Source organism: Xiphias gladius, chromosome 23 (genome assembly GCF_016859285.1).
Source record: "Xiphias gladius isolate SHS-SW01 ecotype Sanya breed wild chromosome 23, ASM1685928v1, whole genome shotgun sequence".
In the NCBI taxonomy this organism is placed as follows: Eukaryota; Metazoa; Chordata; class Actinopteri; order Istiophoriformes; family Xiphiidae; genus Xiphias; species Xiphias gladius.
The window spans coordinates 11097831-11124922 of NC_053422.1; the positions used below are offsets into that span (position 1 = coordinate 11097831).

The 27092-nt window shown below is 40.1% G+C and overlaps 2 protein-coding genes across 7 annotated transcripts; both read right to left on the bottom strand.

Annotated features, from left to right (window-relative positions):
* Positions 1-166: 166 nt before the first annotated feature.
* On the bottom strand, positions 167-5095 carry nkrf (NFKB repressing factor). Its single transcript, XM_040119658.1, has 3 exons — positions 4786-5095; positions 4297-4421; positions 167-3232 (listed from the first exon to the last, which is right to left on the bottom strand). The coding sequence occupies exons 2-3, from the start codon at positions 4385-4387 to the stop codon at positions 939-941; spliced, it is 2385 nt and encodes a 794-aa protein (XP_039975592.1). The 5' UTR covers positions 4388-4421; positions 4786-5095; the 3' UTR covers positions 167-938.
* A 1846-nt stretch (positions 5096-6941) lies between these two features.
* sept6 (septin 6) lies at positions 6942-25973 on the bottom strand. 6 transcript variants are annotated; one of them, XM_040119493.1, is made up of 11 exons: positions 25890-25973; positions 23893-24007; positions 21396-21591; positions 19570-19756; positions 17865-18026; positions 16974-17070; positions 15258-15426; positions 14900-15032; positions 14599-14789; positions 12959-13005; positions 9376-11175 (listed from the first exon to the last, which is right to left on the bottom strand). In XM_040119493.1, the coding sequence occupies exons 1-10, from the start codon at positions 25917-25919 to the stop codon at positions 13002-13004; spliced, it is 1284 nt and encodes a 427-aa protein (XP_039975427.1). In that variant the 5' UTR covers positions 25920-25973; the 3' UTR covers positions 9376-11175; positions 12959-13001. The 6 variants fall into 6 exon arrangements, with proteins under 6 accessions (XP_039975425.1, XP_039975423.1, XP_039975427.1 ...); XM_040119494.1 differs by lacking the exon at positions 12959-13005 and adding an exon at positions 13335-13387 and having other exon boundaries at positions 9376-11170; XM_040119492.1 differs by lacking the exon at positions 12959-13005 and adding an exon at positions 13335-13387.
* Between the last annotated feature and the right edge of the window lie 1119 nt (positions 25974-27092).

Genomic DNA, 27092 nt, shown 5'->3' on the forward strand with positions numbered 1-27092 from the left:
ACTGTTTAAACAGGATGGTGTCTGTTTTCAGATTATAAAACTTTGCACTGGTAACCCATGTAACAAACTGTACATTTTCTTGTAAATAAAATAAATATACATAAGTTGTCTTTGTTGCTTTTTTCTTTTAAAACTTATAGTATCACAAATATTCATCTGAACCAAGTTCAGCCTGAAGATCAGTTTTAAATTTATTCAGATTTTACATCTGTGAAAACAAGCAGACAAGTTAACTGTACTCACATAAACCAACACATCTGACATTTAACAAAGATCACAGCTTACAGTTTCCATGTGAAAGTTTTCACATCGTGAATGCAGCTTGTTCTTGTAGAATGATCTCCAGGTGTTGAAAGAGCAAACAACATTGCAGGTATTGCTGAATAGAGATGTTTCTTTACAGTGAGACTGGTATGAGCACCTAGCTACAGTTCGACGATAATGCCTCTCTAATCCTTGTCTCATGAGTCAACTGTCTACAGTGTTCACAAACAAGCATTGAAAAGCTGCATATTCTGCCAGGGTCCTTAAATAGCCACAAAAAAAAAAAAAAAATTTTGACAAAAAACCTTGTAAAGTCATTTTTTTTAAATTCATGAAATAACTAGCATCATCCGGACATGATACCATAAAGCACTGAACACAAGCTTGTGCAAAAGTGTAACAAATATAGGACATGGAATGGCAGGAGACAAAACAAAAAAAAAGACAAATTATTTATCCTACAGCTCCTGCTAAAGCTAAAGTACATTTCATGGCAAAGGAATGCAGAAACCACAGGTGATACCTGAAAGATTCTCATTTGTTAATGTGTGTTGTAAATTTGTTACACACAAGTATAAACACAGCTGTTACACTTGAATGTGATTTGCTCTCAAGTCCAAGCTAATGGTAATTTTTTGCCTTTTTTTTTTTCCTCATTTTGCTTTGCATGCAAATTAGTGAGAGGCCTGAGGTTTCACAAGCTCATATCGTCCCACCTGTCCTTCCTGTAGAAGCTGACCAATGAGCTGGTCTTTGTGTACTTTGCGACTGACAACAAGGAACCGTTGCCATCCCTGTCCATATGACTTGCTACGTAGGCCATATTTCTGAGATATCTGGTGGATCTGCTTGCGTTCATCGTTGGTGAGGTCAGTGGAGAAGCGGAGATCATCCTGACGGTCTGAACTGGCATAGTTTCGAATGATGTCCTCAATATCGCGCTTGCTGAGCTGATTTCCAGTTTTGTCTGTGTCCATACCCAAACCTTCTCTAGAATACTGCTCCTTCACTCTGATTGGTTCTGCAATGCCCTCACCATCTCGGCCCAGACCGCCGCCCTTCCAGCCCATCTTGCGGAGCAGCTGGTTTCCGATGTTGTCTTCTTTTATCTCCTGTCTTGTGGCCTCCTCACCAGAGCGAGCCAGAATCTGGGATCGGGATATGGCGTCGCTGTGACCCTCCTTTCTTAGGTTGGATTTGACCACAGCCTGTGTCCGTCTCAAGGTGGCCAGCGCCTCCTTCGCTGCAATGTGCTTCACTATTTTCTTGGGCCCAATTCCGGCTGCCACATACTGTCCTTCTAAGTAAACTTCACACCTCCAGCGATGATCAGGCAGAACGGTGAACTTGTAATCCGCAGTCACTTTATTAAATTGTGCCGTGTCATTAATAATGCAGATAGCATTGTCAGAGTTTTCCAGGATGACCAGCTCGCTCAGATGCTTCTTTTTGCCACCCTGTGGACCAAAGCGTCCACCAGAATCTGACTGATTATTTCCTCTGGAGTATTGCGATTGTTGTAGCTGTTGCTGCAGCTGCAGCTGCTGCTGCTGTTGCTGCTGCTGTTGCTGCTGCTGCTGTTGTTGCTGTGCCTGGTTCATGCGAAGTTTCCTCACTGCCTCTTCAGCCGCTGCATGCTTCGAGCTCTTTTTAGTGCCTGTTGCCTGTGCCACCAGCTCATCCTGCAGGAAGACACTGCACAGCCAAGCGCTGTTATTTGGGAGAAGGTCGAACTTGTAGTCTATCTTCATGCGATTAAAAGCTGCAGAGTTGTTGAGTATGCAGATGGCGTCGTGAGCATTGTCCATAACCACAAACTCCGTCCAGTGCTTCCGTTTGTCAGGCTCGTATTGGCCCTTGGAGCTGGGCGTCGGTTTATCCTCTGGGTTGCGGAGTGCAGGTAAAAAGGCTGGGGTCGGGCTGTGCGTCTGGCACACAACCATGTCATTTACTATTGAATGTCTGTATTTACGCTGCACAACACGAACTTCGACTGGTTTCAGGAAGAGTTTTACAGCCTGCTCGGAGGCTCGGTCCCTCGCTCCATTTTTACTGCCAGAGTATCCGGTAGCAAGATACACAGCCTGACATCTAAGTTCACAGGCATAACCGTCTGTTGGTACTTTCCTGTTCTTCGGTAGGTCAGCCTGAGGAATATCCTTCAGGTTGACGTAAATATACTCAGGGTTGGTCTTGCAGGCCTGAATGCTGCGGCTCAACATGAAATTGTAGTTTGGTGACTCACTGCCGGTCATAAACATAGGGTCCCTAAAAGCAACAGCCAACGCAGATGCTACATTGGCAATTAGCCTTTGCTTGTCATCTAATGTTGACTGAGATATAGGAAGAGGCTGTGATGAAGAGCCCGACTGAGACGTGGTAGGACTGCTCCTGCCCGGGCTGTTGTAGACTCTGCTGAATGGCCTGCTTGATGACGGCCGGTCCTGATAACTGTACCCCAAGCCCTGACGTCCTGAATCCCAGCCTCCTGATCTGCTCGCTCCCCCATATCCATTGTGCCTGTGGGGCTGAGAATAAGAGTCTGCATTTCGAGAGGTGTGGGCTTCATACTTGGCTGTGTAGTCCTGCTGTGTTTTTGCCATGAAGTTTATAGTTGGCCCACGTCCTCCATAACCTAAGCCACTCATACTACCTAAAGAAATCTCCCTGTCTCGGTCTCGGTCTCTGTCTCTATGGGAACCCCAAGAGTCAGAACTGTACGATGGCACTCTGTCAAAAGCAGGCCTCAGGGAGGAGGAGCCCTGCGCTCTGCCGGTGCTGCTGTAGGAAGAGTGTTCGGAGTCCCACTGTCTCACACCGTACAACTCAATCCTCCTGCGCTCCTTATCATTCTCCTTCTCATCAGTGCCAGTTCCTCCACTACTGCCACCACTGACAAAGTGAACAGGCACAAATTGAGGTCTGGGACCAAATTTTGACACAGGCATTTTCCTCATGGGCTCGTCTCCTGCAATAAAATGACACAGGTAAACAGTTAGAAAGCCTGAAAGAATGTTTGATTTCACATGCGGCACTTAAAGATGAATCAATTATCATTTCAGACAGTCACAACAGCATCAATATGATAGAAGTCCCACGAAACTGGTTCGAGAGTGTGAATTCATTCATTTCTTCTGACAGGACATTGTGGCAGAACTTAATGGTCATGTTGCTGAAGTAGGCAGGCAGATCAAAGACTGTAAAAATGGGCACAGATAGAAATGACTAAACAGCACTTGACTCCTCAGTAATCCCCATTTATGGAGGCGGCGGAGGTACATATATTAATCCTAACTGTCAGGCGATACAGGTCTGAGCGTATAAAGGATAAGTCTGGTGATCAAAGCTTGAATGCATGAATATAATATAAATGAAATATAAATTGAATTTTATGTTTGTGGCCCATTTTTAGAGATTTACGTCTTCAGTAAGAATGGCAGCCACAGATGGGATGAAGAAATCGGGAGGTATGAAGAGACATACAAACACATTATTGATTTTTTTTCATGGGATTTGTTGACAATAACAAAAATATAGAATATTGACAGCCTTACTATAATTTATTGACAATTTTTGTTTTATTAAATCATTTATTTTATTGTATTCATTTTTAAAAATGTTCTATACCCTGTTGATATTATTTGTCATTGCCCTCGAACTATTTTATCTACTTTTATTTAATTTATTTATTTTTAAATTATTATTATTTTTTTTAAACCTTTCAATTGTTTTCTTTACATTTTCATCACTTTCGTCTCTCATGTTCACATTTTTTTTTACTATTTACATTTGAATTTTCTTTTCAGTTGTTGCTGCCACTAGTGCTCATGAGCCTAGCAAACCATCGAGTTTGATTCGTCGGGATTGCCCCAAAATCAGCAAATCAACTTTTTGCTCAATCACTGACCCAAAGACTAATTATAGAAATGTAATGTAAAATATGTCACGGTGAAACAGCAGACAACAACATGGAAATGTGCATTTTTCATTTCAGACGCATACACAGACTACACAGCCCAGATCAACACTCACTGCCATCAGAAGAAGTAGGTCTCTTTTTTGCTTCAGAAATAGGACTCGGGTCAAAGGAGGGCATTTCGACAGCGTCAGTCCCTTCTGCCATCACCACCGCCGTCCAAATCAAACCCAGGCCATACCTGTTATTGAGGCCAAAGATACAAGTCAGACATTACGTGAATGGGGGAGCTTTGCAAGCACAAACCTACAGCGCATACGGAGGCTAAAAACATTCCCTCGGAAATAAACACCGCCTCTCAGCAGCAGGCACTGACTGAAGTGCAAGCTACGCGCCTGGACTATGTGTTTTACACTACTGGATATTTAATGGATGCGGTTTTAAAAGCTGGGGAGAAACCGCTGGATTTCGTGCCAACACGAATCCTGCACGGTGACGCAGTAGGCCGACAGGGTCATCTCTTACAGGCAAACACGTTTATCAAGCTAAACATTGAATTTGTCAACATTTAAATGTCTCATTACTCAAACGTGTCGTGTTCTTACCCTAAGGTGTAGCCTCTTGTCCGCCTTGTATCGGTGTCCTTCAGCTGAGCAAGACAGTGCGTTTATTCTTACGATTATTATTATTCGTGCTAGCCTAGCCTGGTGACTGCTAGCATTAGCCAGGCTAGCCTCTAGCTTGCTTCAGCGGCGGCAGCCCGCTCATTCAGCTTTTCTACTAGAATCCGCTCCTAGCAACAAGCCGACATGCAGAATCGTGCCTTTTAAGTGGGCTTTCCCCCAGACGGGTGGTGGAAACCTCCCGGGAGACCGAGCTACTCATTCAGCTACTGAAGGAAGCATCCATTTTCTGGTCCGGCCACGGTAATAAAAAAAAAAAAAAAAAAAAAAAAAAAAATCATGGCGTCTGTCACCGCACTGACCCAGAATGCTTTGCCGCCGGACAGGTTCAGGCTGAGCGCGCTGATCTCAGTGCGGTTCACGCCAGTAATGTGCGCGTGGTGGTCCACGAACTGACCTGGGCGCGCGGCGCGCACCTCACCGCGGCGAAATGCAGCAAACTATTTACCGACAGAAGAGATACAGGCTGTAACACCAGTGTCACTGAAACTGAAGGCGTTTGGCGTCTGCTTATAATGGCTTTCGCACAAATATTTTTTGTTGTTGTTCCATTTCTAGCGGCGGAAGAAGTGTGCAGTTGCTTTTCTTATGTAACGGTGGCAATACCACTGTTTTACTAGTTTCGGGCACTAAGAGTAAAGTGAGGATCCATTCCAATAATTTTATTTATTAAGTAACTTCTTACAAAGGTCGGTACACAGATTTTTAAATGAGGCACCAATTCTCCTAAGTACATTTGTAGTATTTCCAGGTTGCTTGGCAGGTCGGTTGTTCCCGAGCATCTTGGGGGAACTCGGCACAGTTCTTCTCTCTCCCCTGTCTCTTCATGTAATCCCAGCCCGACCCCGTGACGTTTGAGATCAGGGCTCTGTGGGGACTGGACCACAGGCTGAAAGACTCCTTGCTCTTCAAGTCTCTGAAGATAGCTCTCTTTCGCTCTGGCTGCATGTCATTGCTGCCGAATGAATTTGGGGCCTGACGGCATTCAAATTCTCGCCTTGCCGCGCTCCGGGCCCCAGTGACACCGGCTGGGGTCAGAGGTGAAACCGGTTCCAACCTTTTAACCAGAGAGAGCAGCCAAACGGTGCCTTTCAGCCTGGCGCTTAGTTACTTTTTAAAGCCTCTACAGCTTCTCACGTACATTGCCTGACTAGGCCTCCTCCCAGGACAGTGTGGTTGTGTACAGACTGCTCTTTGTTGACATCCACCTCGTCCTCATGTTGGTTCTGCCGTAGCGCATCTCCTTGGGGCGGGACAACCTTGTTGTAATTCTTACAGGACTATAGAGTTTGGTGAAATCGCATAATTTTTACTGCGAAGCTGGTTAGCACGCTACCTTCAGTAGAAGAAAAGGAAGTGATAGAAAAACAGAAGCAAAACAAGAGTTAACATTGGCGTCGCTTTCCACCGCTGGAGACGGCTCTTGGCGAGTAAAGGAATGAAGTTTGATGCTGAACCAAACAGCAACTTTTCTTCGGACTGATAATTAAACAACTGTTTATGCTAACGTTGGCTATGTAGCGGAAGCAAAAATTTACATGTAGCACCTTTAAGTACAGTAATATCCACCCTCCACTATCTTATATTGTGACACTATAATTTTCTGTCCCCATTATCTATAGCCTAATATTAAGCCTAAGAACAGTATATTAAAGAGTTGGAAACACTGCAAATTTTATTACTGTGCAACCCAAGCTTACAATAATTTACAAGGTAAACATAAAATGGAAACGCTCAATAATATCATTCATTTGAACACATTCAAAAATGTTTCTTTAGGAATGTAACCTGTACTATAGTCAAGTTTCTCTCTTTTATCCCCCTAAGATCCTATTTTATCTTACTATATGTGAATGCTTCGCTATACGGGAACTGCTGAACTGGCTGAACATTAAGGTGTATGACAGTTTTCATAGTATACGGAGAGTGCTGACCGCACATACTATCCACTTGAGGATAGGACACGAGTTCCACAGCCCGTAAAAGCAACAGCACTACTTTAGAAAAAAAAAAAAAAAAAAAAAGTTTACCCCACTGCGAATGAAAGACGAAAACGTAACATGTTTGGATCACATTTTTTTATTGAAAATGTACATCAATGGAATCAAACTAAAGAAAGATACTGAATAATTGTAGTGTGGGAGAGTTTCTGACTACAAGAGGTGATGACTGATACTAGAAAAATGTATGGCATTTTCTGACACCAAAATGTTACTTTACACTCAGAGTCACGTCCAAAGATCATAGGTAATAAACAACAAGTCTCCACTTCAATACACAAAATATATCCGTATAAATTATATAAATGCATGAGTATTTTTGTAATACTCCTATCTGGGATTCAGTTCAACTCCATCTTATTCTAATATTTGGCAAACTGGGAGCTGAAATCATAGGACAGAGCAAATATACATCAATAATATGCACCATTTTGAAGAAAACAGCAATGAAGGTGAAATAGACCGCAAAACTGACTTTAATCAGGGGATAAAAACAAGCATGTCGAAAGGTCAAAGATCACAGCTGGTATGAAATAAAAAGATGCATGCAAAATATAGAATAGGCTTGTGAATGTTAAAGCACAGTGTGTAATAAAAGGCCATGACATGTGACCGCCATGGTATTCAACAGGGACATGTAAACATGGGCACCATAAAATGAAGTGCTAAGTATAAATATTGCTTTGGCTTTTGCATGGCTATGACTGATTAACTCTGCTGTTTAATTTCGATATTCAGGAACGAATGAAGCAGGTCATTTTGATTTCTAACTGAACTAGATTCAAGAAACCAACATGTCTGCTCGTCATAAAGTACTTCATAACACATTAAGTGCGTCTGTCCTTGACGAGGTTTTGTTTAATCAGCAAGCCTCGATGTTTCAGTAGTGTTTTATTCTAATGTGGATTTTGTATTAAGAATCCTATTGAAAAGATGAGTGCATAGTGCAGGTCATTGCAGTTTTATTTCACGTTAAGATCAAATAATGACTTCAACCTATGAGTCTTGTTAATGTGTAAACCCCCACTGATGAATTCTATGAACTGCAAGAGTCACTTTATATACATTAAGACATAGTAGCAGATTTAAACTGTGCCCGGTTCCAAACCTGCCTGGGTTTAGAGCTTCATTAGGTGGTCAGAAATACCATGCGGGCCCACATAAGGCCATATTCAACAAAAGGAGATGCAATGGGGGACGAAATATAAAAGGTTGATACAGCGAGAAAAACAGGAAGAGGTAAAGGGTGCTTATTTCTTGCTGAAGCTGCAATCCCCTCTTCGGGTGGTCAAGACAGATTAAAAGAAGCTGAAGGGACAAAGAGAAAGAAAGCCAGCAGTTAGGAGTTGGCAGAGCAGAAACGCTTATAAAAACTTGACAGCCAGAGTCAAAGATTTAGAAATGCATCTGATATCAGGGAGAAAAACGATCAGAAATACAAAATCAGGTAGTAAAATCCCTATGATTATATAGTCACTCAAACCATACATGAAGCGTGAATGATGAGAAGATATAGTGCCCACTGACGATGCTGCGTGAATTTATAAAACAGTGAATAAATCTTGTAGGTTGTGTTATAATTTCACACGATTGTCTACTTCTCTGTGGTCCATCTAAGTGAGACAAAATGTAAATGTTCTGTCCAAATATTACAATAAATGAACAAGTGTGCATGTAATCTCCATCACAACTTAAGTGGAAACAGGTGTTAGTCACTCCAAAAAAAACAAAAAACAAAAACAGTACACACATAAATGTAAGCAGAGGCAATAAAGCAAGAATTAGATGGCTCAAGGTGAGGTTAGAGCAGCAGTGAAACACGAATACATATCAACCCATATTATAGCAAGAGCAGGTAATGATTAAGAAACCCTGAAGGATGGGGTCCACAAAGCCTCTGGTCACATTTGAGGTACTCAGTACCCACAAAGGCTGGTCCCTTAGCAAAGCTTGAGGGTTGAGGACCTACTCAGTGCAGAGCCAGGGATTACTGCAAAGGAAAGTGAAACCACACAGACCAGTGAGCTGAGGGTTAGGAGGAGGGAATGGCTCCACTCTAGATGTATTTGCACCCTGATGTCACGAGGAGCTAAAGTATTTTTAATGCAGCACTGTCTTCAGTCTTCAAGACACTTTTCTCTTTCAAAAGGCATTTATTGCAACCTTGAACCCTTGAGTTGTTGAGAAAAAAGAAAAAAGAAAAAAAAAAAAGAAAGGAATACCTGAGGTAACAGATGCCCTGTGATTCTCAGCTAAAAGAAATAAACATAACTGAAGATTTTAAATGCAAAGGACTTTGAGATGTTAACCAAAGCTGTGAGGAAACCTATGACCATACTGTCCTCAAGAAATACAGATGTGAACAAAGGAAACAACAAAGTAAAGTTTACTGGCATCAACATTCATTCACTGCATACCCACTTTACCCACTGAGTTTCATTGAACTTTCATTTAATCTCCTAATTTACAGCAATATTTGTCATACACAATGATTATGGCTACAGTTGTAACATTTGGTGAAAAATTGGCCTTTATTTTCTTTAAAAAAAAATGTTTTTATGCATAACACTGACAATGGACAATGGACATCATGCTGAATGACTTTAAAATGTGCCTTCATAATAAGTAAAATAAAAAGAAAGTTACAATTGCACTGATAACATTAATATATACTTAAAAAACATCACATTTGTGTGTAAAAAAAAGTGCAAATGTGAACGCTGATAAAAATATGCACATGACACATGACAACGAATGAGGTATGGGAGAAGTGGCAAAGAGATTAGGCTCACATCTACTCATGCATCAGGCTAATGTAAAAACAACATCAGCAAAGGGACATAAATACCAAAATAGAAAACTAGACCTCCAATTCAAATTTGACTGCAAATCCAAAACTTGTATGGCCGAGGTAATAACTAGTGGAAACTTTAATGTTATAATCCATAAGATTTTTATGAAATCAAAACCCATTTTTCATACTATTGTGGTTGTATTATTGTACTTCTTTCAGCAATTGGCATAAAATTTAGTTTTCACTGGTAGTGGCAGGTTCCGCCATTCCCGTGCTAGATTTCAAATTGCCTTCACACACACACACACACACACACAAACACACACACACACACACAGACAGACACACGGGATTCACAGGAAATAATGAATGCATATAAACCAGTGTTAATGTAATTTCATCTCATTGATATCAGACTCACTCTCAGCCATATCAGAGCTGTACTGCCACTTCTACTTTCCTGCTGCTGCTGCTGCTTCACATTAAAAAGAGTTCAACTGGTAAAACACGCAGTGGCTTTTATTGTGAAGCAGTCACAGCAGACACAAATGTATTTGTTACCATGGTCAGCACCAACAGTGATGGTTGATCAAAAATACGTCTACGAAAGTGTGTCGTGTGTTATGACAGGGGATCAGTTTTAAATACTGCAGGGAGTAACTACTTGCATAGTAAGCAGCATGAATTCAGACTGTGGAAAAAAAAAAAAAAAGTTTGAGTGGCTTAACGGTAAACAGATACACCAGCTGCTCTGCTGTTGTATTTTTGACAAAGTAGCTGCTCAGGGAGTGTTTGCTGTAGTATAAAACCACACTTGCGTAATGGTAAACACTGATGTCGCCAAATCAACCAGTACGAAAATCTTAAGAATTACAACTTTAAACTAGTAACAAACTAGCTCAACCCCAAGCCAATGACTAATTATTAACCATTTACTAACTACTAACAAATATGTTGGTAAATGTTGTAGAATTAAAAATCACTAAGCTGAAGATGGATGAGGTTTATCCAACATTAACTATATCCATCCTCGCATCAGTCGTCAGTTGTCTTAATTCTTTCTTCACTGTACTCTACGGCAGATCTTTGACCACATATAAAAAAACTCAGGTCCCAGAGTCTGATGCATGTTTTTCCTTAGACTCAGTGCGTTTCTGCCCATCACAACAGGAGTCATGTATGTTAATATTTAAAAAAGCTCACTCCATCATGCAAAGAGTCACTGAATATAAAACAAATATGGAATGCAATTTTTATCAATTTGTATAAACAGACAAGCTGAATAATTGCTTGTACAAACTAAATAACAGACAAGCATCATTCAGCAAAAACAAGTGATGTAAAACTGATAGCAATGCCCAGCGTCTTCCACAGAGCAGGGGGGAGGGGGGCACGTGGAGGGCTGAATTATGGGGGTTGGGTGAGGGTGGGGAAGGGGTACGGTAAAGGATGATGGGGTGGAAACTCATTCACAGCAGGATGGCCACAAGGGAGCACTTTTTCTAGAGGGATCCTAAGCTGGAAATGAGAGAGAAGGGCTGTTATTGCTTCCTTTGAGTTAAAACATCATCACGACACACACTATTTCACATCGGTGGCATCACATCAACATTAGTGACCACATGGTATTTAGTGGAAATCATGCATTCAAGGCAGCTCAAAAGGTTTGAGTGTACAGAGGTGAGGGTGCAAGTACAGTCAACTACTCCTTTGAATCAGACTAATAAGTGTGTTTTTTTTTTCTTTTTGGAGGTTCTGTCCCGCTCCTGAGCTTAAAAAAAAAATAAAAAAATAAAAAAAGTGTCTGACTGTCTCCCTCATTGCTCATTATCATCAAATAGCAGCTTGTTTTCATCTGTTTTAACAGTCTTGAGCTGCTTGAGGAGTTTCCAGATAGCGAGACAGATGTCTTCCTTCACTTCTACCCTCCCTGGTGACGGAGTCTCAACAACATCTCTCTCTGTGGATTTTGCTTTTGTATCCACTCAAGAGGGAGGGGTGGTAGAGGGGGTCGTCATATGGCTGTAAGATCAACAAAACATGTCATCTCCGTAAACAGAGATTGGCCCCGAGGCTGTTTGCTGGTCTGTGTGACCTGTTAGTCTCAGTTCGGCCTTGAATGGCCTCTTTGTGCGAGAGCAAGGATGGGTGGGGAAGGACTTGGGAGAACCACAAAAAGGAGACTGTTGTGTATTTAGGGAGGCAGATGGGGCAGTATATCAAATGCGTGTGTGGAGATCTAATAAAGTGGTTGATTTAGAAGCTGGCACAGGGACGGTAAACACTGCCAGCTCAAGGATATGATCGACACAGATGTTACCGATGAAACACTGTGCACCCATTTCTCAGACTGTTTCATGTTTAAATAACTCTAATGGGCAAATTAAATGCATGTGAATTTAGATTATATTTTAAACAGCTTTCAAAGGTTGATTTGACTGTGTGTGAATTCTAATTTAGAGATTCAAAAAGGTACTTGTGTGCTTGGCTGCAACTAAAATCATTTTCATTAGATTCATGTGCCAGTAATTCTCTTCTATAAACACTTGAATCAAGTTGTCTATACAAAATCAAAAACAGAAAAAAATGTAAATTTTAATTTCTAGAGTTGCAATGATTAATTTATTAGTTGATTGACGGAAAATTAATCATCCACTATTGTGATAGTCGATGAATCATTTTAGTCATTTTTTTCAAGCAAATATTCCAACCATCTTGTAGTTCCAGCTTCTCAAATGTTAGGCTTGGCTGCTTTTCTTTTACACATATGAAAATAAACTGAATATCAAAAAACTGAATGCACCACATCACCCATCACAATATCCTAGCGCCCAAGGTGAGTGTATAGTCAGAGCAATAGTCTAAAACCCCCAAAAAATTCATTTCACTACCCAAGAAGACCAAGAAAAGCAGTGAACTTCCACAACTGAGAACCATTTGTGCTTGAAAAATAATGATTAACCGAATATCAAAATAGTTGCCATTTAATTTTCTTTTGATCAACTAATAGCTGCAGCTCTAAAACTAAGAGCAGCCGTATACTGGATTAGATATCCCAAGATCCCGTAGGGTTGAGCTGTTGCCTTTTTTCAGTCCAATAAAGTTTTTGGAGCTTTTAGTTCAGTATGTGAAATAATCACTTATCTCTAGCTTCCATTTTAAAATATTTCTTTATTCATATGTATTCAATAAATTGTGATTTCTGTCTAACCAATCAATGATACCATGATACCTCATTCATATTTTTCATATCTTATTTTTTTTTTTTTGGTAGTGGTGTAACTCAAGAAGGGACTCTTACCAGAAATTGTGCCTCATGCAGCATGCAGCAAGTATGGGAGGAGTTAACTGGAAAACATTATGGATGCAACATAGGTGACACATGCACTCACAGGAAAGATTCACATCTACACAACATGCAATAATCAATAACTGTCTCCAGGGAAGAAGAAAACACTGACTTTAACCTGAGGGTTGAATACAGATCAACATAATTATTATTCAGTTAACAGTTCAAGTGCAAGACCTCTCGAATTGGTTTTAATCGGTGACCCACAGACAAAGCTTAAGTTGCATAGCTGCCCCCTTTGAAAGAGAAATTTTCCAGGCAGAGCTCATACAGAGGGGAAGTGGCTGTGAAGAGAATACATTCACAGAAAAAATAAAGCATCAAGAACCTTCTCAGTGCAAGTGTCTTCTTCCTTTTCTAACAGGCACGGAGTCACATCAGCTTCAACACACAACCAGGAGTTCATTACCAACATGAAGGGACCAGCAATGTCAGCAACACATTGCAACCATACTTGAACACATCTGGCTGCACACACTGCTTCCTGTACAGTCATGATTTCATTAAAACCTATGTACATAAACTGTTAGAAAGAACAGCAGAATCAGTGTCACAAATACCAAGAAGTGGAGAGAGATTATATAGATACATTAACACCACGGTTTTGGCCGTTGAGACTACTGATGGAACTGATGGGGTGGAGGAAATTGTTCAAGAGTTTCCATGAGGCGAATAAAACAATTGTGAAAAAAATGTACTTCATTTATCACCTCCTTTTCTAATGCATTTTTTCAGTAATTATTAACAGAGCTGTGATAAAGTTGTTTACACAATCCATTTGGGGTATTTAATTTCATGATCTGGTTTGCTTTAGCCATCAGCAACATTTAACTGTAGAGTGATGATTATTGACTGCAAATCACTCATCAAACTCTGCTGACAGTTGGCTACCTTTCAACTACTTAGATGAGGACTGCTTGTCATTATCTTCAGACTCCCGCATCTCTGCTCCTCTTATTTTTCCTCGTTGGTAATTGATCCTGGTCAGCTTTCTTTACATGGAATTTAGTGCTATCTATATTCTCTGTTATTAGATGGGGGGGTAAACTGGAGCATTCATCTGCCTCTCAGAAATAAAGAGGAGAGTGAGAGTCTGCGATTCTTAGGCTAAGCCAGGGCCTTTAACTACTGTATGCATGAAATTCTACAAATCTCAGGTGCTTTATCAATGAGTGGTGACAGACAAACAAAAAAAATGACATAGACCAATATTAACCTCTGTCTGCAGCAAATGTGCACAGAGTGGAGTGAAAGCTCCAGAAGTTTGCATTTTTGTCAGGATACAGCTACATATTTTGCTGGCATGGAACAAAGTATGATGCACAAAATATGGATTCAAAAGGCTTAGAAACAATTATTATCCATGTACTGATGTGAACCCAAGGATAAAATCCTAAAGGCCATTTTCTGAACAGTGCCCAGAAAGGAATTTGGCAAATGATCAACATCCTGAAATGTCTGTGTAGTAATGTATGGCCTCATTCCACCCCGTTTCATAGCATGCTGGCTTTTCCAATCCTCATACAACCAAAGTGGTCTCCTGCACCTGTGGTATAAGTATAAAAACACAGAAGGAAGTGAACAATACTTACTTTTTCCTCTCTTTGTCCCTCTTGAGTGTGGTGGAGCCCCCTGCCTGCTGAGCTTGGTTCTGCAAGAGCTCTGCTGCAGTCTTTTTCTGTTTGAACGTGTTGAGCTCGTCATCCAGGGCCTTCTTCTTTTCCTCCAGTTTCTTTTTCTCGTCCTGGTGGAGCTTCTTCAGACGGTCAAACTTCTCGTGCAGCTACGTGGAAGAGACAGAGGGAATGTAATCTTTGTGTCAAATCTCAAACAAAGATTGGTGATGTACATGATGTATCAGGATGGGGCAAGATTCAAGTGAAATAATTATACCTCTTTCTCTGCTTCTTTAAGCTCGGCCTCCTTCTCTTTGACTCTTTGGACAAACATTTGCCTCATTTCTTCTTCTTTCTTCTGTAGCTCACCCATGAACTCATTCCTCTTAGCTTCATATGTCTCTTGCAGACTGACAGAGGAAAAGGAGAAAGGGAATAAAAATGAATAAGAAGCATTACAATAAACTATGCAGTTTACCAAACACCAGATCACTGAATACAGACACAAACTCAAACTGGTACAATATAGCAAGAGAATAAAAGGCTCCAACGATAAATGGAAGCAGAGAAATGCTGAGTAGAAACAAGCAGGTGTAGGTAGAAAGCAAGAAGATAAAAAGGAAATCCAAGTCAACCTGAAGGGCTTGCTGTCAGGGTCTGTGTCCTTAAAGCCCATCTCCTCCAGTTTGCAGCGGCGGTAGAGCTCATAATGGCGTGTGTGAGTCTGCTCTCGCAGGTCCTCCATGTTCACTCTGATCAGCATTTCTCGCAGTTTGACGAAGTCACAGTGGTTCTCATTTTCCACTGTGACAGACACACCATAGTGACACGTGCACGTATTACCCAACACATCAGATGGCATATTATTCATTATGGTTTAAATATACTGCAGAATCAGAAAACTATAGCATCTATGAATGCTTAATTTATTAGCTACGACATAATGTAATGTATTATAGTTCACAGGCCCGGTCGTACCAGCACCACAGCAGACACTCCAACTCCGCTTGCCACACTCCCACAAACCATGTGACATCATGTGAGTACACAAGCATGCACGCAGTCAGTCTCTGGTAAACAGACCCAATGCCAGATAAAGCCTATGACCAGAAATATTATACAGTGCAGTCTGTAGGCATTACGACAGTGATATGTTTTTCATTGTTTTGGCTTTAATCCAGCACAATGAATTTTAAATGACACTTTGACTGTGAGGTTAAAGTGCTGACTTTCAGCTTTCAGTGTACAAATCATAGCCCTGTTTACCCTGTGGTGTCATGTATAAAAAGGGCTACACTTTCTGCACTGATCAGTTGATGTGGATCCAAACACCCTGTTGAACAAAATCCACTGACATTCAGCAATTTCAACCTTAAAAAAGGCAACAATACATTTTAAATCCAGTTTCATAGAGTACAAAACTAGAGCTGCAACGGTTAATCAAGTGGTGAATCAACATAAAATTAACCGTCTAACTATTTGAACAAGTTATTTATGAAGCAAAAAAGCCAACCATTCTGTGGTTCCAGCTTCTCCAATGTGAGGATTTTCTGCTTTTTTCTGTTTTATGTCATTATAAAATAAATATCTTTGGGCTTTGGACTGTTCTGTTGGACAAAAAAAAAAAAAAAAGACATGAAAATGTCATCTTGAACTCTGGGATATTTTGATGAGCATTTTTCACTACTTTGTGACCTTTTATAGACCAATCAACTCATCAATCAATCAGGAAAAAAATATGCAGATCAATCAAATATGAAAGTAATTACTGTCCACATCCTTATGGATTGCACTGCATTTAAGCTCTATGTACTGAATAGGCCTAGTCCTGGCAAACCAGCCAAACACTCTCACACACACAATCACACACACGCTCACACACACACACTCACACACACTTGATAAGAACACCATACAGTTAAAAGTTTCACAGTATGAGGCTTAAAAAGTATCAAATATCTTAAGAGCAGACTAGTGAAACTTGAGTTATTCACACATTTCAGATCCTCCTCTGACCTAATAGAAGTATGACGCTGCTGTCTATTTGCAATACATTACATACACTCCATTATGGATCGATCAAGTAAGTCAATAAGAAATCAATTTAAACATTATCAGTGACATAAAATTTCTAAATCTGCAAGAGCTCGTAGCTGAGATCTGCTGGTTCTCTAACACACAGTGTAATGGCAGAGGGGGTGCTCCAGATAATTGATGTTATATAACTGGTTATCAACTAGTTTACAGCAGATGTTAGAACTGAGGAGAAATATGAGGGGAGTGGCTAGTTGCGGCAGTTTCGATGAAAGTGAGCACACTCATTTCCTGCGCAGGATGTGACCCAGGCTTACCCTGCACTGTCCCCCAGGGGTACTGCCGGGCCTTCACCATCTTGTTCCCAATCTTCACTTCCTCTGTGCTCCCCACCACAGCAAACGGCAAATGGCTCTGTGGAGCGGAAGGAAAGTCAACATCGGTATACTGCCGAACCTGAAACACCTGAGAGCGCTGCGGATTCACCCCAAATTCTCTCCACAAACCAGCAACTGCACACGTACTTGCTGTAGCTCTGCTAACATTTAGTTACTCAGAAATGCAACTATGTCATTCATACATGAGGAATCAGGACAAATCCTACACACCGCTAAAGATGCATTCCAGTGTGAAGCAGTGTTAACGTCACTGGGAAAGCTGAGAAAAATGTGTTATTTTGGTTACATAACCTGACCATTAAGAGCTAAATTTTACAGACACCAAGAAATAGCTCTGAAAGGAAAATGTATGACGTGGTCAGACTGTACAACAAGAGCCGAGAGGCAGCAGTCTAACACAATCAGCTAGGGTGTGTTAAGGCATTTCCACCGATGAGACATTATAAACAGGTAAGTGAGCCTTGATTCATCTTTCTGTGGACAAAGGCCCTTTCCCACACTGCAGGCTTCCTGCAGAGTGAGCTGGCTGACTGTGCTACTCTGAACACACACCTCCCTGTGTGAAGCAGCTTCCTGACAGCCTGAGGAGACACAGACCAGGCCTGTTCGGATTCTATTTACACTTTGTTTATGCCAGTAAAGCCTAACAGAATTTATGTTAAACATAAAAATAAGGAATATTGCATGCACCACTGTGTTTCCGAAAGATTAATATGAGGATTCAGACTTAACAACATGACATGACTCCATGACTGATGAATTCTGTGTAAATGCGTGTAATACAGATAGAAAACCAGTTGTGAGCCTTACGTTCATGGTGGAGTTGATCTCTGCCACAGACTCATCATCGGTAGGGAACTGGTAGATCTGCACTCCGTTGCTGACCAGCTCACTGGTGATTTTGATTTTGAACTTGGCCAGCTCGCTCTTGGAGATGGCGTCTGACTTGGCAATGATTGGGATTATATTGACCTGTAGTTGAAAAATGATGAGAGATTTAATGTAGGCTAACACAATGACAAGGTCTTGAAAACACACTCAGATATTCAGCTAAATATAGAGCGGCTTTTAGCTGTCTGTCAGTGGCAACTTTTCCTCATCTCAGTCTCTGTAGTCCAAATTTGGAAAAGATTTGATGTATTTTTAAAAAGGTCCTAAAGGGTTAAACACATTACAAATCAAATAACTCTGGTGTTTTAGAAGTAGAAGCTCCAATGTGAACAACATTCAGGTTTAGAAACAGAATAAAATATACCTATTTCTCTTTTACACCTTCCAAATACTGCTTGCCCATGACTGTAGTGGAAATTTTAATAACCACTGCTCTCTTCACCGGGATCTCTGCATATCACGCCTTTGTGTATTGCAGACAATTACACATTTTTAAACACAGAAAAAAATAATAGTACAAGCAGCAGAGGGAGCAGCAGGCTTCCATCTCCTACTCTATATTACTTAAAAGCTCTCCAATCATGGTGTTAAGAGTCATACTCAAATGGATTCCACATTTGTGCTATCCGTGTAATCCAAACAGAAAAATAAATACAAAAGAGAAAGAGAGGAGGGAAAAAACAGGAAGGGGTCATTCAAGTGAATACAAATATGCACTTACAACTGGCTGATGAAAAATGAGACTCACTCCCACATAACTATTTTGGCAGTGCCATGTCGCCTACACAATCCCAAAGTATTTGCTCTCCAAATGTGGGCCCCTTTATATAATACCAAGGGATGCCGAGGGGTCATGTGAAGAAAAATATTTTACTGTATCCCTGAGTCTGATGAGGATCTTGCTCAAAGACACTTCAGTAGAGTACTGTTTGAACGCCCCCCTAGGTGACTGTGTAAACAGAGGAGGCTCTGCTCTGGATCACGCTGTTGTGAGCGCTTGCTGGAGGGCACAGCTGCTCTGGCAAACACTGAGCCAGCTCTTTGTACAAAAGCCAGGAGGTCCATGCAAATAAGCTACTGTGGAGAGGACCTCACAAAAACGAGGCAGCAGTCACTGAGCTGACTACATTTCACAGCTGACCTACACCGATGCAGTAACAAGACCAGAGCCCATTTACATGCAGGCAGATGCCCTGGAAAAGGTTTATGACCCATGACTAGTGTGGATAGATAAAATACTGCAAAGAGCAAAGCAGTGCCAAAGAGTTTACCTACAGCATATGTATGACGTGCTACAGCAAGTCAATCCAGTTATTCTATGACATCATTCTGCTGAAGAGCAACTTTCCTTCTCACTTAATGCTAACAGTAACAATTCAGAAACAGTAGCTAATAAATTTGTGAATCCTGCAAAATTGTAAATTAACAGTATGATGCTTATATATTACAAGAGCCATTATTAAACCCTAACTTTAACTGGAATTGATCTGGAGCTGATTGAATACACCCAGAATTCAAAGTAAATCTCTAAATAAATTATCCTCCAGCTTCCACATCAAGCAAAAACAAATGCTGCTGCTAATGTTGAGATAAAAAAAGTTTGATAAAGTGAGGTGTAGCTCACCTTGCTGTCAAGTTTCTTCATGGTCACCAAGTCCAGGGATTTGAGCGAGTGTCCCGTGGGAGCAATGAAGTACAGGCATGCATGGATGCGGGTGTCGTGGTAGCTGTGTAGCGTGCGCTTGATTTTCAGTTCCTCCTGTAGATATGCTTCAAACTGGGCATCAATAAACTCCACAATGGACTTGTAGCTGTCAGAAAAGGAAAAAGAGGCACACGGAAGAATTTAAACATTTCTTTGCTGATACACTCTTTAGTAGAATATGTCCTGTTCTGCTCCTAAGGAATACAGTTTTTTTAGAGTCATCTGCACCTGAGCAAAGCATCACAGTTACAGTGTATCAGAAGTGTAGCTGCACCAATTAGATAAAGACACACTGTGGCATTTAAAGGGTCCTCTTTATGTAGCCAAGAAATGCAGACTTCTTTTGCCCAAAGATGACATTGTATTCTTTGAGGCCAGTGGTATCTGATAATCCATTGCGCATCTTTCAGTTGTTCAATCCTCATCAACTCCAACATTTAGGAAATATTATGAAACCACATTGTTTTTACCACCTGTGGTCAGTTGGTCATCCATTACTAGTAAAAATACATCTATGCTAGAAAAAAAAAACACTGTATCTTAATAAAAATGAGGGTCAGGCATAAACAATTTGCCTTTGATAGCAGCCCAGCTATGTTGTCACCAATTACATTCACTTTTAACATGCTATGCAGCGTGCCAATTGTCTGGCATGTGTTAAAGTAAAATGTCACAACTCATAGGGTAAACTTCTCTCAGTACACCTGTAATTTAGACTCTACTGACCATTTGAGAGCAAGATGCTGTTAAACACATAATTTTTAACTTAAAAAGTTGTCCGTTTTGGTCTCTGTGAGGACAGACTGTCTTTGGGGAGAGGGTGCAATCTCGGTCTGGTATTCTGAAGGACCCACCTTCAAAGCTTGCGTCCATCGGAGAAGCTCTAACTACGAAATGTTTAGTGTTTTAATTAATAAATGACTAGAATGATAAATAGATTATCAAGATTATCGATAACGTTCTACTGACTGATGATTCAATTAGTTATTTTAACATTACCCACAGCAAATAACTAAACTATAAAGCAAAAGACCTATGACCCCATACATTGAGGACTATAGAAAGCTTCAAAAGTATCCACCCTTCCCAGCACACACATGAGCTGACACAAACACTGAGAAACACACATTTCTGGTTCACATACTGTAGCATATTCCGTCTGCTGTAGCTCACATTACTATGAGTATGTGCTTGTGTACAATGCAGTAAGTCCATGTTATCTTCTATGTGAATTTTGATACTGAATGGAGTGTGAAACCTTGAAACAACCACAGCCTTCCCATTATAGAGCGCTTACGATCACACGATATCATTCTCTCCCTAAACTTAACTCAGGAGCAGAGTTAGCATTTACATTATGGAGGGTAAGCTTGGTAACAAAATCTAATGGGGGTCTACTGCAGCGAAAATGTCCCCAGTGCTGCTATAACAGCCAGGAAAAAAAAAGCCTCTCTGATTTATGTTTATAAAGTCGATACTATGAAACTACTTCAGATGGTGACTTGATTCCACATCCTAAGGGTACGTTTGTAGGATCAAGACTGAAAGAGACCTGAGCTCCGCGAAGACTTAAAGCTCTCACAGAACGTCATCGTATGTCAGGAGCACTGTGTGCGCAATCAACTGTGGATTTCTGACTACAAGCAGCAATACCACAAACAAAGACAAAGTATATAAGAAACCAGTTTGCTGAGATCAGACCTGCCCCTTTCTACAAGATGTGTCAGTCATCCAGACCGCTTTACCTGTCTTCTTTATTGATCTGGTCTCCGAAGCCCACAGTGTTGACAACAGTGAGTTTGAGGCGCACGTTACTCTCCTGGAGTTCATAGGTGTTGGACTTGAGCGTGACTCCTGGCTGGTTGTGCTGAGTGGGCTCACCCTCAAACTTGGTGTTGAACAACGTGTCCATCAGGGTGGACTTCCCAAGACCCGTCTCACCTAGATAAGACCGAGAAAATGCATCATGTTACTGGGATCCTACAAATTTTGATCTTGTGCTCAGTCATTGGTTGCTTTTTCATTACGCAAATTTAAAAATCAATGAAGCTGTATTTCTCACCTCCACTTAATGGGAAATGTCTACCATTTTAGCATGCACATTTCTAAACCTGCAGAATTTTTATTTTGTCATCTTATGATAGTCTGGTGCTTTTATTGACCACCTATTTAAACAAACTCAAAAACAAAGACTAAAACTATGGTTGATAGAGTGAGAGTAGATCCAATGGGACATTTTGAAGATGCTTCAAACAAAATATACAATTTTTTAAAGTTTACAACTGCAAAAACACTAGAATTAGCTGCTTATTTGCTGATGTATTGTGACTTCAATTTGCTGTCAGATGACTGAGATACAGAGCTCCCTCTGTAAGAAAAGCTATTTTTATTCATCACAGCCTGACCTACACTCTCAGCATGTTGGTCCATTTTTGAAGGATTTCTTGCTCTGTTCCAAATTTCCAGTCTTTCTCTCAGAAATCAAAGGAAATGATGCAGCTAGGGTCCTATTTTCTGTTTCTAAGATAAGTTTAAGTTACTGTGGAGAAGTCTCTCATGCTTATGGCAATTGGGCATCTTATTTGGAGTAGCTCCAGGCCCACACTGGAAATGACAATACAGGCTAATGTCTTAAGTAACATTTCCAACCAAATCTTCTGAAATCCCACATAATAGAAAAAGCCTGTTTAAATGTCAGTCTTCTTTGAGCCTATTGGAACGCTACATATTGACATATTTGATTCACTATTTTAGTGAATATCTAACTATATTTTGTGAATTTTAGACCACAAACAAATAATGAAAACCAAAGATTACATTTTTTTTGCCTCAAGCAATGTGCGTACTAAAGCAAGATTGTAATAGCACCAAAATAAAAGGTATCTATGGAATACGTTTTGTTTAAATTATATTAAAAAAAAAAAACAACACTAGTGTTGACCTTTTCCACTTTTCACTCCTACACAAATATAAATGGACTCAGTCCATCCACAAAATAGCATAGATTCCAGCTCGGAGGGGAATCAAAACCATGCCACTAAAAATGGCCGCCAGGCACTTCCTACCATCAAAGTCTTTAAAAATGTAGATACAGATTGTATTAATGTTACTAGAGCTTTAAATAATATGTCACTAAAATAAATAGAACACAAGATCTTAAAAAAACAGAAATGGTCAAAATTATCTACTTTTCTCTAACCAGTTGTAAATAGTTACAACACCATCAGTAAATTTGAGCTACAAAATGTAGATCAAGAATGCAGAACTTAAAAGGTTGTGTACAACCCATTTGTGAACACTGCATGGACATATGCCCCATGTCTTCCTCTCTGTGTATCTGTATATACTAACACAATAAGGGATGTTTGGGAAACTATAAGGAAATAACAAAACATTCACAAACAAAAAACAGACGAAGTAGAACACTGGATACCAATAGGTTACATATTTTTGTGTGCTTTCTGGGCATTTAATGTGCTCCTGAATTGAAATTGTATAGAAAAGATCATTACAGATTCCAAATAGCAAGAATTTTCTGACTGCGTACAGCAGATGGTAATCCTATGTTGCCCATATCTGAAGTTCTAGCTTGCATTCATGGGGTGTACAAAATAATAGAAACATGTCTCAGTATAACGTAATAATAAAGTATAATGTAATTTAACAGCATCACAAACTACAGCCTCGAAAATGACGATAAAGTTGGGGCAATACCTCTCTAAAACAGATTCCACACAAACTGAACATTACCTCCTCCAAAAAGATAAGAAATTTATTGTGGGACTGTTGTATTAAGATTGCATTAGTTTTAGCTGGGTGCACCTAATAAACTGGCAACTGAGTGTATTTGAGTTAATAATTGTAGCACTTAATGAAGCTGAAATGACTTGTTTTGTCTATATATAAATCAAATGTACAGGCAAATGTTTATCACTGTAATAAACCCCGCAAAAGGTTTGTATTCTGCACAAAATGATACTTAAAGTAATAAATACAGTTGCTACCAGTACTGGTGATGAATAATGCCATACTAAAATTAAATAACTGCCTGCAGACATTTCTGAATTTCCTATCTGAACCCAGAGGATCTTACTCATCATGGTAGCCAACGCTGAGGGATCTAGGCAGCTCAAATACTAAGCAAACTGCTTTGCATCGTGTGGACTTTCATTCAAGCCAATAAGTCATCTTTTAGCCCGAGGAGAGAGAGGGGGAAACCATTTTCACGAATGATTCACTCACCAACACAGAGGATGTTAAAGCAGAATCCGTGGTTGACAGACTTGTTGACCAGCTGGTCAGGCATGCTGTCAAAGCCGACATGGCCTGCCAGAGGGACAGCACGAGCACCCTCACCCTGAAAACAAAAGAAATCAACGTGTAAAATCAGCTAAATACCTATTCAGTCACTGAATACCTTATGCACTGATAGGACTTATTAATAAACTATGCTCTGACGCCTTTCAACATGCACAGGATTCCCTCTAACATTCTGTGATTTACATTTACATTTTGATGATTGTCGTTCTTTGAAAAAATAACATTATATTGTCGAATACAACTCAAACTACATACAATTTCCACCATATTTGACCATGTTACACTGCACCTGAAATCAGCCTAAGTCACTTCCTGTTTCCTGAGCTGTAACTTTCTTTCTACAGTCGAGACAGCAGGAAACCACAATGTACTTATATGGAAAGGTGTTGCTGTTTATGTCAAGATAATTGTAAAAACAACAAAAAGCTCTGAGAATAAATATATGATTTAAAAGCTGAGAGTTTTGAAATTGCAAAAATGACGAAATAAGGGCCATGGCTCTTCTAATAGCCAGCACTATGCGTTCCTTTGGTGTCACTTTGACTTGAATCCTAAAACTACCTATTTTTAACTAGTTGCACCTCCATTCACCCTGCTATTACACTGTATGTACACAGTCTATCTCTGGACTAGAGTGATACTAAACACCAGAGTGTAAAAGCACTGTTGTTACATGTGTGTGGGGGCGTGTGGCTGGCAGTGAGCATCTCCATTTCTGTGAATCTCAATTCTGCAGCCTACGTCTCCATTATGAGGTGCAGGAGAGCAAAGAATTTAGATTATATGGCAAAAGCAAGCGCTCTCAACCAGCTAAACCTCAACCAACTGGCCATTATGTGGCCTAACATAACGCAGTGTTGCTTTCCACTGTGGTGAAGGCTTCGACAGAAAAAAACATTCCGTTTAAGGGGTCAATTTAAACCAACCAGACAAGCTGATGGTACTAAACAGTTGTGGATTATTTGGATAGTTGACATAGGGTTTAAACAGCTGAGGGAGTATTTGGAAAACTGGGGGTAATGTGACCGGACAAACAGCCTATACTCTTCAGATGCAAGTGCAACATTCCTGAAACCATTCCTGCTTATAAAGACACTCACAGCCAAGTTACACACTGCGGTTTTCATTCATTGAGACGCAAAGGGATAGCAAATTATTCCGATCACTCTCTCTGGGTGTAGTGACTTCCTTCTTTTTTTTTCTTTTTGTTTGTTTGTTTGTTTGTTTGTTTGTTTTAACCCCAAACAAAAACCAAGAAAACTTCACACACACTTATCAAATTGCAGGCTTACATGTCTATAAGCAGCTAGAGCCTGTTTTGGCTAAATTTTCAATGCACATCAGACAACGCCCGACTCAAAGTTAACGGGACTCACATGAAACAACATAACGGAAATGAGCACCGTAGCTGTACTGAAACGGGGGCGTTCAGAATGAATGGCCTACCGACGGCTCTATAATAGGTTATCGTTTAAACGTGAGATTCTACTATTCTGCATTTTACGCCATAAAACACCATTATGTTTGAAAGGCAATTTTAATAACGATTCTGGCACAGGAAATCTGCAGTTGTTAGCTTACGAAAACGAAAATAGTGCCGTGAAAATATGTTAACAGAAAGCTACGACCGAGCAGCAGTGGGCCTTACTTTAAAACCGGCTATGTTAGAAGACTTAGAAATGCATTAACAGATTTCTAATAGCTACCGATGACTGTGACTTGTCTGGTTTTGCTACGTTACACTGAATTTTAGATGAAATAAAGGCAGAAAAAGCGGGTGGCGACTAGCTAAATCTCCAAATTGCATTCTCTTGCGAAACGCTAAAAATATTATGAACATATGCTCATTATCAGCTAAGATATTTCAAGAGATATGTAATAACAGTGATAAAGGCATGCTGATAAAATAGAAGACTCACCGCTTGCCTTGCTATCTCAGTTGACGCCATGGCGGTAGCCGTTAGCTGGAGGATGAAACCTCTGCTGCTCTATAGAGAAGGGAGCCTACTGGGAATATACCACTGTTCAACAGTCTGTCTCACATATTATTAAATAGGATATTTTGATGACTTTGCTCATACGGAAGGTCGTTAAGTAAAGGCAAATATATATTAAGATTACGCCGGATTCACAACGGCCCATATTTTGAAATGATCGTAATTAAATAAGCATTAGCCACCGAGCTCCCCCACAGGATGCCTTCATGGTCTCGTCCCGTAAGGAAGGTAGTGAACCGCAGTCAATGAACTAATGATTATTTAGCAGCAAGAAGCAAATTCAAAAATGGTGCTTTGGACTAGTTGGATATTTCTACAGTCGATCGAACATTTAAGATGAATTAAATAGAAATAATTACATTTGTATTTGACCAAGTTGGTGTTCTCTACTATTTGGACTATCCCATATTCTGTATCTTGTAATCATTCTGTATATTTCCTAAATTATCATATTTATTATCATCCCTACATTGCCCACAGCGCCGATCCCATATTGTACAGTACAGTATGCAGGTAAGGATTATTGCAATCAAACATATTCAACAGTAACAACACGAGACATGACTATGGCTAACCAGTGTATATCTGCTTTTAGTGATTTTAGTGACTTTTAGTGATGTCTCGTCTGTCGTATATGTTGCACTGTGGAGAATGACATTTTTGCTACCGTTGTATGCAAGGTAAGATAAGAAATAACTTTATTGATGCCGAAGGAAAATCTTGTTCCATCAACATGCTAAATGCAACAGAAACACTGGGAGAAAAGACATTTCTCACTCAAATCTAAATACTATGTAAAATAACATAATAATATTTACATAGTACAGCTATAGACATGGAAATAAAATAGAATTGTAGTTGTCAGTGCAGGGTTGAAAGTAACATTTTATATTAATATTCAAATGATAAAATGATGGCCACAGTACTGATAGCAGAAGCAAAACAGGTGGAGTGAAGATATTGCTACCTCTACAGATATTGCACTCAGTGTAGATATTAAATTAAGTCGTATGTCGACTGTGTACAGTGGAAGTAACTATAAAGACCTTGAACTGAACTTGAACTGATGAGTAACTTTAAAAAGAGACAACATCCCAATGAAATAATCAAAATTGATCTACAAGC

Excerpts from the sequence above, each read along its gene's own strand:
- nkrf (XM_040119658.1), bottom strand. The coding sequence starts at position 4,387 with ATGGCAGAAGGGACTGACGCTGTCGAAATGCCCTCCTTTGACCCGAGT. Across the intron at positions 3,233-4,296 it reads ACCTACTTCTTCTGATGGCA|GAGACGAGCCCATGAGGAAA; the intron begins GTGAGTGTTGAT and ends ATTTTATTGCAG.
- sept6 (XM_040119489.1), bottom strand. The coding sequence starts at position 25,919 with ATGGCGTCAACTGAGATAGCAAGGCAAGCG. Across the intron at positions 15,427-16,973 it reads CCCCTGGGGGACAGTGCAGG|TGGAAAATGAGAACCACTGT; the intron begins GTAAGCCTGGGT and ends TGTCTGTCACAG. Across the intron at positions 14,790-14,899 it reads TTAAAGAAGCAGAGAAAGAG|CTGCACGAGAAGTTTGACCG; the intron begins GTATAATTATTT and ends TCTTCCACGTAG.